Source organism: Macrobrachium rosenbergii, chromosome 46 (assembly GCF_040412425.1).
Source record: "Macrobrachium rosenbergii isolate ZJJX-2024 chromosome 46, ASM4041242v1, whole genome shotgun sequence".
Taxonomy (NCBI): Eukaryota; Metazoa; Arthropoda; class Malacostraca; order Decapoda; family Palaemonidae; genus Macrobrachium; species Macrobrachium rosenbergii.
In genome coordinates, this window is record NC_089786.1 from 51,234,695 (window position 1) to 51,252,185 (window position 17,491).

Consider the following 17,491-nt stretch of genomic DNA (forward strand, 5'->3'; position numbering starts at 1 on the left):
TCTCTCTCTCTCTCTCTCTCTCTCTCTCTGTTACGTATTGAAATTGAGATATTGTATTGGGTTGAAGTTTCGTATATTAATAATAAAATATTTCTCTCTCTCTCTCTCTCTCTCTCTCTCTCTCTCTCTCTCTCTCTCTCTCTCTCTCTCTTCTTCTTCTTCTTCTTCTTCTTCTTCTTCTTCTTCTTCAGTTTTCTGTTATCTTTCACTCTCCTCTTATCAAGAACCACCTCTCTCTCTCTCTCTCTCTCTCTCTCTCTCTCTCTCTCTTAATTATGTCCTTTCCCCGGCATTCCCCATCTAACTATATCGCCCGTGTATCTCCCCTTCCCCCAAACCCCTCAGGGTATCATCTTCCCCTTCCCCTTTAAATTACCCCCTTCCTTCCCCTCCCCTTTCCCCATCCGTACTAACCCCCTCCCCTCACCCCCACCCCTAAGCATTGTTGTTGCGGGGCTGACTGTTGTCCTGTGAAACACGACGGCGTCACTCGCCCGTGTGCGGTCCAAGTGAGCACATTCTCTCTCTCTCTCTCTCTCTCTCTCTTTCTTTCTTCTTCTTCTTCTTCTTCTTCTTCTTCTTCTTCTTCTGTTACCTTTTACTCTCCTCTTTTATCAAGAAGCACTCTCTCTCTCTCTCTCTCTCTCTCTCTCTCTCTCTCTCTCTCTCTCTCTCTCTCTCTCTCTCTCTCTCTCTCTCCCTCCTCTTATTATATTCCATCGACGGAGCCACGAAACAGCTTGGATATTGAATAATTGTGCTTGCCTCATAGACACTCGAAGATTGGGGGACTTGAGTGAATTCTAGAGACGAAGTTGTGATAAAAAATTAAAAGAAAATGTTTTTTTTTTTACTGTTTATATCAAAGATAAAAACACTAGAAACGTGGATTGTAACTATACTTTATTTTAGTGGTGTTTTAGTGCCTGTGTTTCAAGGATATGAAGTGGGAATATTGCTTGGGAACTAAGAAAGGACTTACGTTGTGTAATGAGGTTCTGGTTACGTAATGGTCAGATACCTGGCGACTGTTTGTGGTTCAACGTAGATGTTGATACATTCAGTGATTTATCTCTTAATAAGTTACGTATTTATTTGTTTTGTATACTTATTTATATATTTATTTATTTATTTATATGTTGGTTGATTTATTTATATACTGTATTTATTTTATTTTCACTGTGCGGATGATGTTACTTTAGATCTTGATCGGTGCCGAAAGGGGTTGAATGTTGTGATTTTGATTGTGAAGGCCGCCGCTTGTGTTTTGAAGTCTGCAGCTCCGTTTATTTATTTATTTATTAATGTATTTATATAATTATTTTATTTTGACTTCGCGGATAATGTTGTCTGAGATCTTGATCGGTGCAAAAAAGCGATTAGAAATTATGATGTTGTGAAGGCCACTTGTGGTTTGAAGTCTGTAACTCTAATGAATAAATTACGTATTTTATTTATTTATTTATGTATTTGTTTATTTATTTAATTATGCCCTGTGGGTTATGGTATTTCAGATCCTGATCAGGGCAAAAAAAAAAAAGCGATTGGAAATTATGATGTGGATTATGAAGGCCACTTGTGTTTTGAAATCTTCAGTTCACTGTTGATACCTTTGAGTTGATGGATGAAGGAATTTGTAATATTCTAAATCACTTTTATTAAGAGGTTTGAAAGCATTGGTACTTGAACCATAAATCCTGAAGTAACTTAGAAGTGTATAAATATAAAACGTTGGGGACATCGTTCAAAATCACTCATTTGTAAGAAGTCTTTGAACGTGATCAATACGCAGTCTCGAAATGATCTTTATTCGTCCGTTTAGAATTATACGAAAATAACTATTTTCTGGAAAATATTTGTTAATAGTTATAAATACAAAGACGTTAAAATATTGTAAGCATCTTTCCGAATTGTTGTAATCATTATAAGAGTTAGAAGTTCTTACAAATACGCATTGACTACGAGAGAGCTTTGTTATAATCGTTTACTAGAATGCTGTTGTTGTTGTAATAAGAGTTTAGAAATCACGACATATTCGAGAACGTAGTTGTAAGTTGAATTAGATATAGACTTTAGGCCAGAGGCCAAGCACTGGGACCTATGAGGTCATTCAGCGCTGAAACGGAAATTGAGAGTGAAAGGTTTGAAAGGTGTAACGGGAGGAAAACCTCAAAGCAGTTGCACTATGAATCACATGTTAGGAGAAGGTGGAAGGTAAGATTGAAGAAAGAGAATATGAACGGAGGTACAGTGAAAGGAACGAAAGGGGTTGCAGCTAGGGGCCGAAGGCATGCTGCAAAGAGTTAAGTAATGCCTACAGGGCACCGCATGAGGTGCACTGACGGCACTACTTACCTACAGGGATAGTTGTTCATAAGTACAGAAGTACTTAGAATTACATTACTTATCATATAACCTTACTAGAAGCTTCCACAAGTAAATAGTCGGTTTTGAAAACTTCTAAGATTTCGTTCGTTCGAACGAAGCTAAGCCGTCTTTGAACAGTGCGCAGTTCGGGAATGCGCCCTTTGAAGAACGCGCGGGGATCACTGCCAACAGTTGAACCATACGTGAAAAGAGGTTTGGTCCGGCCTTGCCAAGGGAAGAAGGATACGAACAAACTGACAAAAAAAGGGAGAATGAAAGAAGAGCAAAGAGAGAGAGAGAGAGAGAGAGAGAGAGAGAGATTATTTTTGTTTATGTTTTGTTTTTATCTTTTTTCTGTAACTTGGTTTTTTTGTAAACGTAAATATTATCATTTTGTATTTTTATTTTTATTTGACGCGCCTGTACGGACAGAAAAATCTTTCTGCCGTCCGCCCACTACGCCCGTGGGGGTATTAATGGAGTTGACGCCAGGTGGGCGTGTTTTTGCATTTTTGAATACGTAACGCTCCTAGTGTTTTTTTTTCATATTTCAAGTGACACTGTATAAATCATGGCGTTGTTTTTTAATATCACTACTTTATCATTTGGAAGGTCAGTTTTTTATATTTGTTATTTTGAAGTGGCGTCATTTACGTCATTTTTGAGGCCATAAATTTTCGATATATATATATATATATATATATATATATATATAATATATATATATATATATATATATATATATATATATATATATATATATATATATATATATATATATATATATATATATTAGTGTTCGCTTGTTACATCTTACCTGAAAAACCTCTCTCCCAAAATCGTGTTATTTTAAAAAAATTTACTGAAGTTCTGATAATTATCATTTATCGAGTAACGGGACGATATTTTGTGGGGATTTATTTATTATAATTATATATATATATATATATATATATATATATATATATATATATATATATATATATATAATATATTCGTGACTGCTTAATCTTATCAAAAGTTCTTGTGCCACTAGAGATGAATAATCGTCAAAATCCCCAGCTGGGCTAAACCCACCAGGGATTGCAGTGCCGAAATAAGAGGATTACTTGAGGATTACAGTTTACTGTGGAATACACGAATAGAGACCAGTGAAATGCGTGACTGAAGTCTACTGTGGATTACAGTAATACATTAGAATATGTAAGTGCTATTAACTGAAACTGAAGAACTGAAGTGATGAGTGTAAAATTGAAGGAATATGCAGGATACAGTGTATTACAGAATGTCTGACTGTAGAATACAAAAATATAGTGTATTGTAAGGTACAGGAACATCTTAAGAACTGAGATGGCGAAAGCGTGATGAATAAGGTGTTTAGAACACTACAGAAACTGTAGAATGCAGGACTACAGGTTGCCATAGGGTACAGCAGAATACGGAACTACAGTAGGTCAAGATAACCGTAGTAGGAAGTTACATACATAACGAATGGCTTACCAGAGAGACTGAGGTACAACACTCTTCTGCAGAAGGTCCACAAATACCCGAGACTGTTGGGTACTGGCCATGCCCCTTCTGCGGCATGTGGACGCTGCTGCGCCGGTGGTGGTGGTGATGTTGGAGAAGGGGGAGATGCGTCAACATCATCATCATCATCACCATCACCATCACCACCATCCTTACCAGCAGCCTCTTCTTCTCTAAGGAAAGCTTTGTTGTTGTTTTGAAAGAGGGAAAAGAAGGAAGGAAAGAATCATGTTCCAGCAGTTGTTGTACCACCATCACTTCTCCATCTCGCCGGTGTAAGTACGAGAGCTGTTTCTCTCTCTCTCTCTCTCTCTCTCTCTCTCTCTCTCTCTCTCTCTCTCTCTCTCTCTCTCTCTCTCTCTCTCTCGCACAAGCAGTTAGATTTAGAGTGCTCTCATGATTGAAGTTAGTGAAGCTAATTCAGATTTATTTGAATCTCTCTCTCTCTCTCTCTCTCTCTCTCTCTCTCTCTCTCTCTCTCTCTCTCTCTCTCTCTCACACACACACACACACACACACACACACACACACACACACACACACACACACACACACACACCTAGAGCCTTGTAGGAAGCAAATATAGAGTTCATGATGCTCTCTCTCTCTCTCTCTCTCTCTCTCTCTCTCTCTCTCTCTCTCTCTCTCTCTCTCTCTCACGCAATTAGATTTAGAGTGTTCTTATGATTAAAGTTAGTGAAGCTAATTCAGATTTATTTGAATCTCTCTCTTTCTCTCTCTCAGATTTTAGGGTGCTCTGTTGATTGAAGTTAGTAAAGTTAATTCAGATTTATTTGAATCTCTCTCTCTCTCTCTCTCTCTCTCTCTCTCTCTCTCTCTCTCTCTCTCTCTCTCTCTCTCTCTCTCTCATTTGGAGCCTTGTAGTAAACAAATGTGAAGAGTTAAAATTTATCTCACACACACACCTAGAGCCTTGTAGGAAGCAAATGTAAGAGTTCAGGATGTTCTCTCTCTCTCTCTCTCTCTCTCTCTCTCTCTCTCTCTCTCTCTCTCTCTCTCTCTCTGTTGTCTTTGTCAAGCTTAACATAATTTGTTTTACCGCTCCTACTTGGAAATCTGCAACCTTTGTTCTTATTTCCCGCGTAGTCACGCGAGCTGCCGTGTGGAGGAATGAGAGAGAGAGAGAGAGAGAGAGAGAGAGAGAGAGAGAGAGAGAGAGAGAGAGAGAGAGAGAGAGAGACGCAGCAGGAATTATTCTCAGATGTTAGTATGTTCATAATTGTAACTTTATTGAGCATTCTTGATATTTTTTGTATTAATGCTCCTAATCTTGCAATAATAGTAATCATAATAATCATAATGATAATAATAATAATAATAATAATAATAATAATGATAATAATAATAATAATAATAATAGTAAGATGATGATGATGAAATGTATTCACTGTAATTATAGGTCGTCTTGTTAGGGATGCTGGTAGAATTATTATTATTATTATTATTATTATTATTATTATTATTATTATTATTATTATTTATATGAATAAGGAATGTTTTATGTAAATACAGACAAAAAACAGCAATGCACGCACGTTCCCTTCCTCAGTCGCCTCGCAGTGCACGTGACGAGAAGCGGACTTGTACGGCTGCAAATTCCCTCAGTCGTGCATTATGCATTCCTAGTTGTGCATGTATTCGATTGCTTGTTTTGTGTGCTTGCCTTGGTGCTTGTGCCTTTCGTTCGTGAGGATATCAAAGCGTGTAACTGCTTGCATATATATTATATTTATATATATATACATATGTATATGTATATATTCATGTTAATATCCTGTCACATTCCACTGACACCTGTCAGATCTCTCGCCTTCAGGGGCTAAGGAGTGACATCACTTAGCGAGAATTGTCTCCTTGTCAGATGATAATGATGTCAGATGCGTGCCTGACGTCACGAGACTTCGTTGGTGATCGGCAGCAGTTTGTGTGTTTGTCGTTGGCAGTTATCAAGGAGAGAAAGCCCGTGACATCAGTTGAAAGCATATCTGAACTTTTTTAAGTAATGTCAATGATGTCAGTTTGGAGATTGATGTCAGTTCAAGTAAGGTTAGTGATGTCAGGTCAGAGAGTGATGTCAGATTGACTCATGTCAGAGATTGATGTCAGATTGACTCAGGTCAGACATTGATGTCAGGTTGACTGAGGTCAGAGATTGATGTCAGGTTGACTCAAAGTATACCTTTTATAAAGGTCTTTGTTCTGGGGCATCAGGAGTGACATCGGTCATGTGGTGGACTGCTGTTTTCAAGTGGCGTCAGTGATGTCAGATTTGAAGTTTGGACATCAAGGACCTTCAAGATAAAAACATTTGCAAGCTATGGTGACGCTGTCTATTTGGGAAAGATGTCTTTGATGAGTATAGGCTGTGTGTGTGTTCGTTTGTGGCAATTGCATTGTATGTAAGTGTGTATTTTTGTATTTCTTGGTATTATGGTGTGGCTGGATTTAAAGGTCTTTCGTAGGTGTATGTTTCTTGTATATTGTTAAAACAGCTAGACTTTTTAATTTTTAAGACTTTTTTTTTTTTTTGTCAAAGTACTGCCTTGGTTTTTATAACTGACAGATTTTTTTGGTGGCCATATTTTCTCTCTCTCTCTCTCTCTCTCTCTCTCTCTCTCTCTCTCTCTCTCTCTCTCTCTCTCTCTCTGTATAATATATATATATATATATATATATATATATATATATATATATATATATATATATATATATATATATATTAAATGAAGAGAGAGAGAGAGAGAGAGAGAGAGAGAGAGAGAGAGAGAGAGAGAAAAATATGTCCACCTAAAAAAATATATATACACATACATACATACACATAATCATACATACATACATACATACATACATACATACATACATACATACATACATACATACACACACCACCCTTACTTTCTATACCCCAACGTACACAGTATGCACACACGATCATACGTATACATCCAAAAAGTACGCTACACGCACGCACGATCATACGTATACATCCAAACAGTACGCTACACGCACGCACGTTCATACGCACGAACAAACTAATGAAACAACAGCACGCACTACCATCATCTAGAATGAAGCCATTCCCACTCAGACGGGAGGAGGTGTCCAAGGCCTCGCCGCTTAAAAATCCAGAATCTAGTTCGATTGCCGAGATACGTACTACTGGTCAGTGTGCTCCCGAAATGTCACTCGTCGACATTTGCAATAGATTTTTATTTTTTTTTTTTTTCCTTTGAATTGTAAAGGCTTAATGCGCGTCCTTTTATTTTAGTTTTGTGATTTATTTGGTTTGTTTCTGCGACACGTTGGAGTTTTATATATTGTTTTCCTGGATTCTTGTTTTGTTTGGTTTTTGTAGGTGTGTGTGTATTAGTTAGTGCGTTTGGTTTTTGCGGCCTCGCGTTGATGTTTTGGTTTTGTTTACATAGAGTGCTGTTGTTGTTGAAGGGAATTAACAACGGCAATAATAATAATAATAATAATAATAATAATAATAATAATAATGTGTTCATTTAACTTACTTTAATAGTACAGTAATAGAGATGAAATTATTATCCTTTCTGTTCAGTTAAGAAATTGGTTAAAACCTCTCTCTCTCTCTCTCTCTCTCTCTCTCTCTCTCTCTCTCTCTCTCTCTCTCTCTCTCTCTCTCTCTCTCTCTCTCTCTCTATATATATATATATATATATATATATATATATATATATATATATATATATATATATATATATATATATATATATATATATATATATATACACACATATTGTTATAAAGTTATTTATAACATTCACATAACAACTAAAAATCATTTTCATACCTCCTTAAGAGCAGTGGCGTGTACCCTTAATGTTACACAACATCTTCCTTTTTACATCAGCGAGTCGCCAAACATTCAGCAATAAACATCTCCGCAACATTCGTACCTTCATTGCTGTAACTTGGTGTACCCAGAGATATTTTCAATGTTTTTTTTTTTTATGTACTTTGCTTTACTGTCCCGAAGCCAAACATAGGGAGTTCTTTGTCCTGTTGTCGCGAGGTAAGGGAAGGAAAAGTACCCCCCCCCCTTTCCCCCAGGGGGATGGAAAGGGAGGAAGGGGGGCCGGGGTTGTGTTACCCAAGGGGGATGGAAAGGTTTTGTGTTGTTGAATCTGTAGCATGTTTGGGGCTGCCTGTGTATTTTGTAATTTTTTTTTTTTTTTTTTTTTGGAGGAGGGGAGGGATTGGTTGTAAGTCATTGTTTTGGGATATAACTATTGCTGTAGTTGTGTAATGACATTTTCACAATTACTGTTGTTGTGAAAGGGCATATTCACGATTAATTGTAGTTGTGAAAGGATTTGTCACGGCTATTGTAGCTGTGAAAGAACAATTTTACAGTTATTGTGGTTATGTGGTTGTGAAATGACATACTCATGATTATTGTAGTTGTGAAAGAATATGTCATGATTAAAGCAGTTGTAAAAAGACATTTTCACAATTACTGTAGTTGTAAAAGGACATTTTCACGTTTATTGTAGTGGTGAAAGGACATTTTCACAGTTGTTATAATTGTAAAAGGACATTTTCTTTCATGATATTAAAATGGTTGATGAAGTTATTATCGGCATATGGGCTATATTTAGATTAATTGGCACCTGCTTCTACGAGAGAGAGAGAGAGAGAGAGAGAGAGAGAGAGAGAGAGAGAGAGAGAGAGAGAGAGAGAGAGAGAGAGAGAGAGTCCCCTTCACTCAGATGACCACATAAATGTCCCAAGAATTTTAAAGTTATTTTGGGGGCTTTTCAAAATAAATCCCACGGGGAAAAATATTAAAAACATTCTACAAAAAAAGAAAAAATATTGAAGAAATTCCATCAAAAAAAATATTAAAGAAATTCCACACAAAAGAAAAAGTCAAAGCTTGAAATTCCTCAAACACATGTTAACACGACAAGAAAGAAAGGGCAAAATCAAACTAACACTCTTTAAACCTGGGGATTTCCCATCCCCAAGTAGCAACAACCTGATGAGAGAGAGAGAGAGAGAGAGAGATGTTGAGTGGGTAGCTAGCTGAAAGAAACCGAGCGAGAAGGGTAATGACTTGGGAGCTGCTGTAGATTTATTTTTAATTGTTTTTGTCACCTCCTGGTGGAGTGTGCATGTTACCCGTACATACATACATACATACATACATACATACATACATACATGTATCTTCGTTTGACCATTTCACTTTTTTCTGATGGTGCTGGAGTTAGGTGCAACATGTGTAAATCTCTCTCTCTCTCTCTCTCTCTCTCTCTCTCTCTCTCTCTCTCTCTCTCTCTCTCTCTGTATGTATATATAGATAGATAGATAGTAGATAGATAGATATACATTTATACATATTACATCATAAGAAAGGAGAAATGAAGAAACCAAGATTTACTGCAAAGATCATTACAGTTGAGTCTGGTCTTACATACACACACACACACACACTTACAATTTAAAATATATAAAAGGTTACCTTACAATCATATACAAAAGATGTATACATATAATACACACACACGTACATACTCATTGTGAAAAATAACAATTCCTATAACGCATACGCCAGTGTATTACACTTTCGTTCGTCCATTTCACTTAGAAACATCCAAGTCACTTAACTCCACGATAATAACTTACTTAAGTGTTCATAAAGAGGAGATGTAGTGTTCGTCAGTGACCTTGGCAAGTGCCATCAAGTGCCCTCTTCTGTCAGGGCGAATGATAAGAAAAACACTTGCCGAAGAAGTCATTGTCAGAGAGAGAGAGAGAGAGAGAGAATATTGAAATAAAAAGGGGTTTATTGTTAATGTAATATTACTATGAGAGAGAGAGAGAATATTGAAATAAAAAGGGGTTTATTGTTAATGTAATATATATTATTATTTAATACTATGAGAGAGAGAGAGAGAGAGAGAGAGAGAGAGAGAGAATATTGAAATAAAAAGGGTTTGTTATCATCAATTAATTTACTGTTATTATTTAATGCTATCAGAGAGAGAGAGAGAGAGAGAGAGAGAGAGAGAGAGAGAGAGAGAGAGAGAGAGAGCATATTCTACTCTACTGTAGATCATATATAGTGTTAGTCGTATGATAAGGTACACGTTGTAAAACGTAGAATTCGGCATACAACTTATGCTCCTTCTGGAGCATACGGGCAGGGCATACTGTAGGGGGATACAGATGGGAGCATATTATGACCAATGGGAGTATATACTGATTAAGATAATATGAAACATGTAAAGTGTTACCATGTGGAGCATGGGTTCATTCAAACTGGAGTATTTAATGAAACCATATGACACAGAGTATAAGCCGATGCCCTCGCCTCTCGCAGCTTAGGGAGGGACCTTTGCAAGTCGTTGAGAGGGGGAGGGGGAAGGTTTGTTCAGGTGGGCAGGGGAGGGATTTGGGAAGGGGGTATTGAGGGAGGGGAAAGTCCACTTTGTTTTGCCAGCGCTGTGCAACGCTCCTTCTAGTGACTCATTGGGTTCCTCCTCCTCCTCCTCCTCCTCCTCCTCCTCCTCCTCCTCCTTTATCAGCTGCTTAGTCTCTCTCTCTCTCTCTCTCTCTCTCTCTCTCTCTCTCTCTCTCTCTCTCTCTCTCTAGTTTGTAGGATCTGTTGGAAGAATTTTTAACTCCCGTCAGTCCTTTAAAGATTTATTTTCTCTCTCTCTCTCTCTCTCTCTCTCTCTCTCTCTCTCTCTCTCTCTCTCTCTCTCTCTCTCTCTCTCTCTCTCTCTCTCGTTTTCAGGATCTTCTGAGGAATTTCTAGCTCCCGCCAGTATTTTAAAGATTTCTCTCTCTCTCTCTCTCTCTCTCTCTCTCTCTCTCTCTCTCTCTCTCTCTCTCTCTCTCTCTCTCTCTCTCTCTCTCAGCGTGTGCGTCTCGAGGTCTTTGTCTTTTGTGGATGCTACCTTATTCGTCATTTGTCTCTGGAATATTCAGAAAAATCCTTTGTTTTTCTTTCACTGACGAATGTTTTGCTTATGTTGTATCCTGGTTTTGTCATTCTTTTGGATGTTTTCATTGTTTATCTTTTGCATATTTTATTATCTTTGGTTTTTATTTACATTTGCATTTTTTGGTTTCTACTTCATTTGCATTTTTTGGTTTTTATTCCATTCGCATTTTTTGTTTTTATTCCATTTGCATTTTTTGGTTTTTATTTAATTTGCATTTTTTTTGTTTTCATTCGCATTTTTTGGTTTCTATTTAATTTGTTTTTTTTTTTTGTATTTCATTCGCATTTTTTGGTTTTATTTGCCTCTCTTTATTTCATTTGCATTTTTTGTTTTTATTTCATTTGCATTTTTTATGTTTTATTTCATTTGCATTTTGTGGTTTTCAGTTCATTTGCATATTTTGGTTTTTATTTCTTTCCTATGCCTTTTTTGGTCTTCATTCCATTTCCATTATTTATTTCCCTTCGGATCTTTTGTTTGTGTTTCCCAAATCAGAGTTTTGTGATGCCCCTAACTTTGGTAACAATTCAGTTTTTTCTAAGTTCATGCGTAATATTTTCGTTCTTCGTAAAAATTCACTAACTTTTTGTATTACGTTTTGTTTAAACGATTTTTATTTAAAATAATTTTTTATGCTTAATTAGTTACTGAATTATTCATTCTGTGTTTTACTTCGATTTAAAACTCATATTTTGACGAAATTCCCATTTTAACGGGTTTTTTTAAATACTTCTATTTTTTTATAGTGAGGTTTGTGTAGACTTGGATATTTTTCCTTAAGAATGATTTCATGCATGATTACTTCTTAAAAAATTGTTTGTGTAATTGCCAGTAGATATTTCATTTGAACACATTTTATATATTTTTAATTTTTATTCGGTTTTTATCAATTCATGATTGTACCATACTTATCTTGACTTATACTTTTTCTATTACCAATATCTTTATTGAAACGTAAGTTCGTTCCATATTGTGGAGGATTGCTTAAAAAGGGCTAATGGCCCTCTAGAATAATAATAATAATAATAATAATAATAATAATAATAATAATAATAATAATAATAATAATAATAATAATAATAACAAACAAACAACAACAATAGTGCTGGAGTTTTACTTGGGAAAATGGAGTAATTCAGGTATGGATGTATGAATTATATGTGTGTTGTTTGTAAATAAGAAATGATTGAGAGAGAGAGAGAGAGAGAGAGAGAGAGAGAGAGAGAGAGAGAGAGAGAGAGAGAGAGAGAGATGAAATCTTTGAAAAAATCCTTAATATATATATATATATATATATATATATATATATATATATATATATATATATATATAGAGAGAGAGAGAGAGAGAGAGAGAGAGAGAGAGAGAGAGAGAGAGAGAGAGAGAGAGAGAGAGAGAGAGAGAGATATATATATATTATATATATATATATAGAGAGAGAGAGAGAGAGAGAGAGAGAGAGAGAGAGAGAGAGAGAGAGAGAGAGAGAGAGAGAGAGTTTCCTATATAATCAATATATGAATTGATGGTTATAATATGGGGCCAAAAATAATGATGATAATGATCATAAAATCCAGGTGTTTGACAGAATTTCAAGTTAATAATAATGATAATAATAATAATAATAATAATAATAATAATAATAATAGAGAGAAACAGCTTCCAACCTACGTAGTAGTAGTAATATTAGGGGCTTAAATTTTCTCGAGTGTAAAGGTAAGTTCTCATTCTGTTCTACGACAGCCTTGACACACTGACCCGAACTAACCTCCTAGTGATGAGTAGATGAGTTCTCTCTCTCTCTCTCTCTCTCTCTCTCTCTCTCTCTCTCTCTCTCTCTCTCTCTCTCTCTCTCTCATTCGGAAACGGGTTTCACGTCCAGGGCAACACAATGATGATGATGATGATGAGGATGGTGATGATGATGACATACAAATAGGCTTTGGGCGTCAGAGAAAGGTTGAAAAGGGAAATGATGAGTTGCTCTCTCTCTCTCTCTCTCTCTCTCTCTCTCTCTCTCTCTCTCTCTCTCTCTGTCGATATCGATCTCAGTCGGGCGTTTGGAGTTTCGTGAAATTCCAATAGTACGCTTCTTACTGATACCTTTAAATGAAGATTTTATTATTTCTCTCTCTCTCTCTCTCTCTCTCTCTCTCTCTCTCTCTCTCTCTCTCTCTCTCTCTCTCTCTCTCTCTCTCTCTCTCATCCTTATTTAGTGAAACTGTAATCTACTATATTTTTGTTAAGATGAGATATCTACTACGTATAATGTCGCTTGTATTTCGAAGAAATCTCTCTCTCTCTCTCTCTCTCTCTCTCTCTCTCTCTCTCTCTCTCTCTCTCTCTCTCTCTCTCTCTCTCTCTCTTTCTCTCGTGTTGGCGATTTTTTAAAGGAATTCAATAAAAATTTCGTCAGTCTCTTTCCTGAATTAAATTCCGTCAGTCTTTTTCGTATAGATACATTTAAATGTTGTCCCCCCCCCCCTCTCTCTCTCTCTCTCTCTCTCTCTCTCTCTCTCTCTCTCTCTCTCTCTCTCTCTCTCTCTCTCTCTCTCTCTGTTTTAAAAATTTTTAAAGGATCTTTTCCTATGGATACATTTAAATATAATTTCCCCCTCTCTCTCTCTCTCTCTCTCTCTCTCTCTCTCTCTCTCTCTCTCTCTCTCTCTCTCTCTGGTTTAAGATTTTTAAAGGAATCTTTTCCTATAGATACATTTAAATATAGTCCCCCCCTCTCTCTCTCTCTCTCTCTCTCTCTCTCTCTCTCTCTCTCTCTCTCTCTCTCTCTCTCTCTCTCTCTCTCTCTCTCTCAAACAGGCAGCAGCAGCAGTCCTTACATAGGCTTCCTGGCCGCGTGCTTATCGCTTAATGCCGTCATTCTACCGACTTCTGCTGTTTGAGAGTCGTTGCATTTCTGGATGTGTTTGTGTGTGTGTTTGTGTGGTGATGTTTCTCAGTCAGTCTCTGTTCGCGGTAGTGGTGTGTCTCATTCTCTCGTCCGTCGTCCGTTGTTTCCTTGTTCGTTGTTGCGCTTGTTGTTGTGTTTTTTGTGTGTTGTGATTTAGTGGCGTTTGATTTTGTAATAAATGTTTTAATAGTGTCTTTGCTGGAGGTGACATTTTGAATGACACAAAATGGCGTCCTTGTTTGTCAGTGGTTTTCAAAAACCTTTGGAAATGAATCCGTTGTGAATTTGTCGTAATATCTGTTTTGTGTTTTTGGAAACGACGCGATTTGCCAAAACTGCCATACTATGTGGTGTTTTGTCAAAAAGACATTTTTACTACGACATAATCCTTCAGTTAAGGAGGCTGTTAAAAATTGCTGTTACATAAATCCTCCAGTTAAGGAAGCTATCAAAAAATTGCTGTAACATAAATCCTTCAGTTAAGGAGGCTGTGAAAAAATTACTGTAACATAAATCCTTCAATTAAGGAAGGTGTCAAAAAATCGCTGTTACATAAATCCTTCAATTAAGGAAGCTGTCAAAAATTGCTATTAACTTTGAAAGATGTTCACAGGCGATCCTAGGTAAGACTGTGTCTGTGTGTAGGTTTTGTTATTTGAAGGTGCATTGTAGTAGAGGCTAGTTTGACTTCCAGGAAGCTTACGTCTACAATGCAGTCACATCCTTTCCTACTTTGTCTTGTAGATTTTTGGTTTTGGTTTATGCCACACACACAAATATGTATGTATGTATGTATATATATATATGTATATATATATATATATATATATATATATATATATATATATATATATATATAGAGAGAGAGAGAGAGAGAGAGAGAGAGAGAGAGAGAGAGAGAGAGAGAAAGAGCAATATTGACATATCAAATTTCCATACTTTCATTCCTGATAAGAAGTCACAAAATCACACTGCGAACCTAGTTTTAATATTTAAACTGAATAAAAACTCATAATATACGTCTCTGATAGGTACCATCCTCTTGAAATGAGGCCTTGTTATTTATATATATATATATATATATATATATATATATATATATATATATATATATATATAAATAACAAGGCCTCATTTCAAGAGGATGGTACCTATCAGAGACGTATATTATGAGTTTTTATTCAGTTTAAATATTAAAACTAGGTTCTCAGTGTGATTTTGTGACTTCTTATCAGGAATGAAAGTATGGAAATTTGATATGTCAATATTGCTCTCTCTCTCTCTCTCTCTCTCTCTCTCTCTCTCTCTCTCTCTCTCTCTCTCTCGTTGATAGCCAGTTACCATCTGTCGTCACTAATGATGCTGTTACCACCTGAATTACGTCAGTAGTGTTGCACAAGACCAATTAGCTTATAGTAAATTTATTTTACGCGTAGGCGAATGGAATAGTTTTTTTTTATTTTTTTTTTTTTTGAGGTTGGACCAACTGACTCTCGTTTTCCTTTTGTTGTTTTTTTTTCGTAGCTCCGATTGGTTTGGTGTAATTTATTTATTTATTTATTTATTTATTTTTTTTTTTATTTATCTATTTTTTTTATTTATTTATTTATTGTACAGTTGCTTTCTTCTTCTTCCTGTAGCCGCTGCCCAGTTTTTTTTTTTTTTTATCGTAGGCATATTATTAACCAGTTTTACGTTCATCATTGTTATATCAATCTTCAGTTGTAGAATTTGATTGTGATTTATTGTTATTGTTGTTATTATATATTTCTTCCAGTCTTCTTAACTTGTTTTGTAAATCATTCAATACCATTATTTTTTTTAAGTGTTTTGTAAATCATTCAGTACTATTTTTTTAACATGTTTTGTAAATCAATCCTTACCATTATTTTATTAACATGTATAAGTCAATCCATACCATTATTTTTTTTACATGTTTTATAAATCATTCAGTACCCTTATTTTTTCGACATGTTTTGTAAATCATCCAATATCATTATTTTTAACCTTTTGTAAACCATTCAGTACCATTATTTTAGCATGTTTTATAAATCATTCAATACCATTATTTTTTTAACATGTACAAATCAGTCCATACCAGTATTTTTTTACGTGTTTTTTTTAACATGTTTTTATAAATCATCCAATACCATAATTTTTTAACTTTTATAAATCATTCATTACCACCATTTTCATCAGTTATTTGAAATCAGCTGTGTGAATGAGCTCTGTGCATAATTAACTGGTGTCCCTCTCTCTCTCTCCCTCCTCCCAGGGCGCTGCTTTTCCCGGCGGTGAACCCCCGCCGGCGCTACCTCATCCACAACACGGTGCAGGAGAACTTTCCCCAGCTCACCACCTTGAGCGTGGGCCAGGGCGACCAGAGGCGCACCGCCGTCACCTTCAGGAAGAACTACAAGAAGGAGGCCGACGACGACGTCGCGGAAGCTCAACCATCCACCTCCTCCTCTTCCTCCTCCTCCTCAGGTAGCAGCAACAAATCGACGACGCCATGTCCCAAGGGCGACGCCACCAAGCTAGTAGAAGAGAGTAGCCACCCCCTCCCCCCTTCGTCAGGTCGTGGAGAGGAACCCCCTCCCCCTCCTCCTCCTCCTCCAGAAGGTCCCGATCCGTCGCAGACGAGGAAGCAGCAGCCTTCGTCCTCCGTCGTCGCCGCCGCCGTCAGCAGTAGCGGCCACAGCCAGTCTCAGGGGCAGCCTCAGGGGCATTCGAAGCAACAGCAACAACAGTCCAACAGCAGTACCTCCTTCACAAACGCCGCCCAACAACAACAGCAGCAGCCTCAGCCCAGGAAGCAGCAGGAGGAGAAGGGCGCAGCGGACAGCCGACCCGTCAGGGAAGGTCGCAGGCCCGAGCAGCTGCTCTACTCGCCGCAGAGGCAGCAGGGATCCCTGCAGAAGATAGACGTCAGGAGAGAGGCTCTCCAGCAGAAGCAGAGAAGTCTAGATCACCAGCAGCAACAGCAGGCTGGTTCACAGCAGAAGCAGCATCACCGACAGCAGCCACCTCAGTGTGCAGCTGTCAGTGGCATCAACAACAGCAGCAGAGCTCAGGAGGACAGCAGCAGAGCCTGCGACAGGCTTGAGTCGGCGGAACTCGTGAAGCAGCAACAGCTGAAACAGCAACAACAGCAGCAGCAGAAGAGGCAACGGAAGCACCGCAGCCGCAGCTGCAGCAATTCCGACGCCAGGAGCAGCAGCGTGCACAGCACTGTGGAAGCTGCTCCGCCCCCCCGCGACCGTCTCTTCGCCGGCCAGGAGGATGACCCCATGAGGGACAGCGGGGCCGAAGACACGCACCACCAGCATTGCGACGCCAGCGGCTGTACCACCAGCAGCAATAGCAGCAGCAGGAAGAGGAGAAACAGGAGGAACCGGCGACAGAAGGAGCGGGTACCGCCTGACCAGGGAGGAGGAGGAGGTGGAGGCGGAGGTGGTGGAGGAGGCACCGACGGTGGTGTTGGTGGTTCTCGACCCCATGGTAAAGAAGAGGAGGTGACCGAGAGATTCCCCTCGGCTCCCGGCGACAAAGCCGTCAAAGGCGCCGCCGTTGTCGCAGCAAAGACTACAGCCACCCCCTCGGACCAGTGCACAATAATACCCCCAACAATACCCCCAACAATACCCCAACAAAAGTGTCAGTGGCGATCATCATCAGTGTC

At 37.9% G+C, this 17,491-nt stretch overlaps 1 protein-coding gene across 1 annotated transcript in view; it reads left to right on the top strand.

Moving 5' to 3' along the window:
* Positions 1–17,491, top strand: part of LOC136830328 (filaggrin) — a 217,651-nt gene that overhangs the window by 123,679 nt on the left and 76,481 nt on the right. Inside the window, 1 exon segment of the mRNA XM_067089762.1 lies at positions 16,085–17,490. Within this exon segment, the coding sequence (XP_066945863.1) occupies positions 16,085–17,490 (1,406 nt within the window).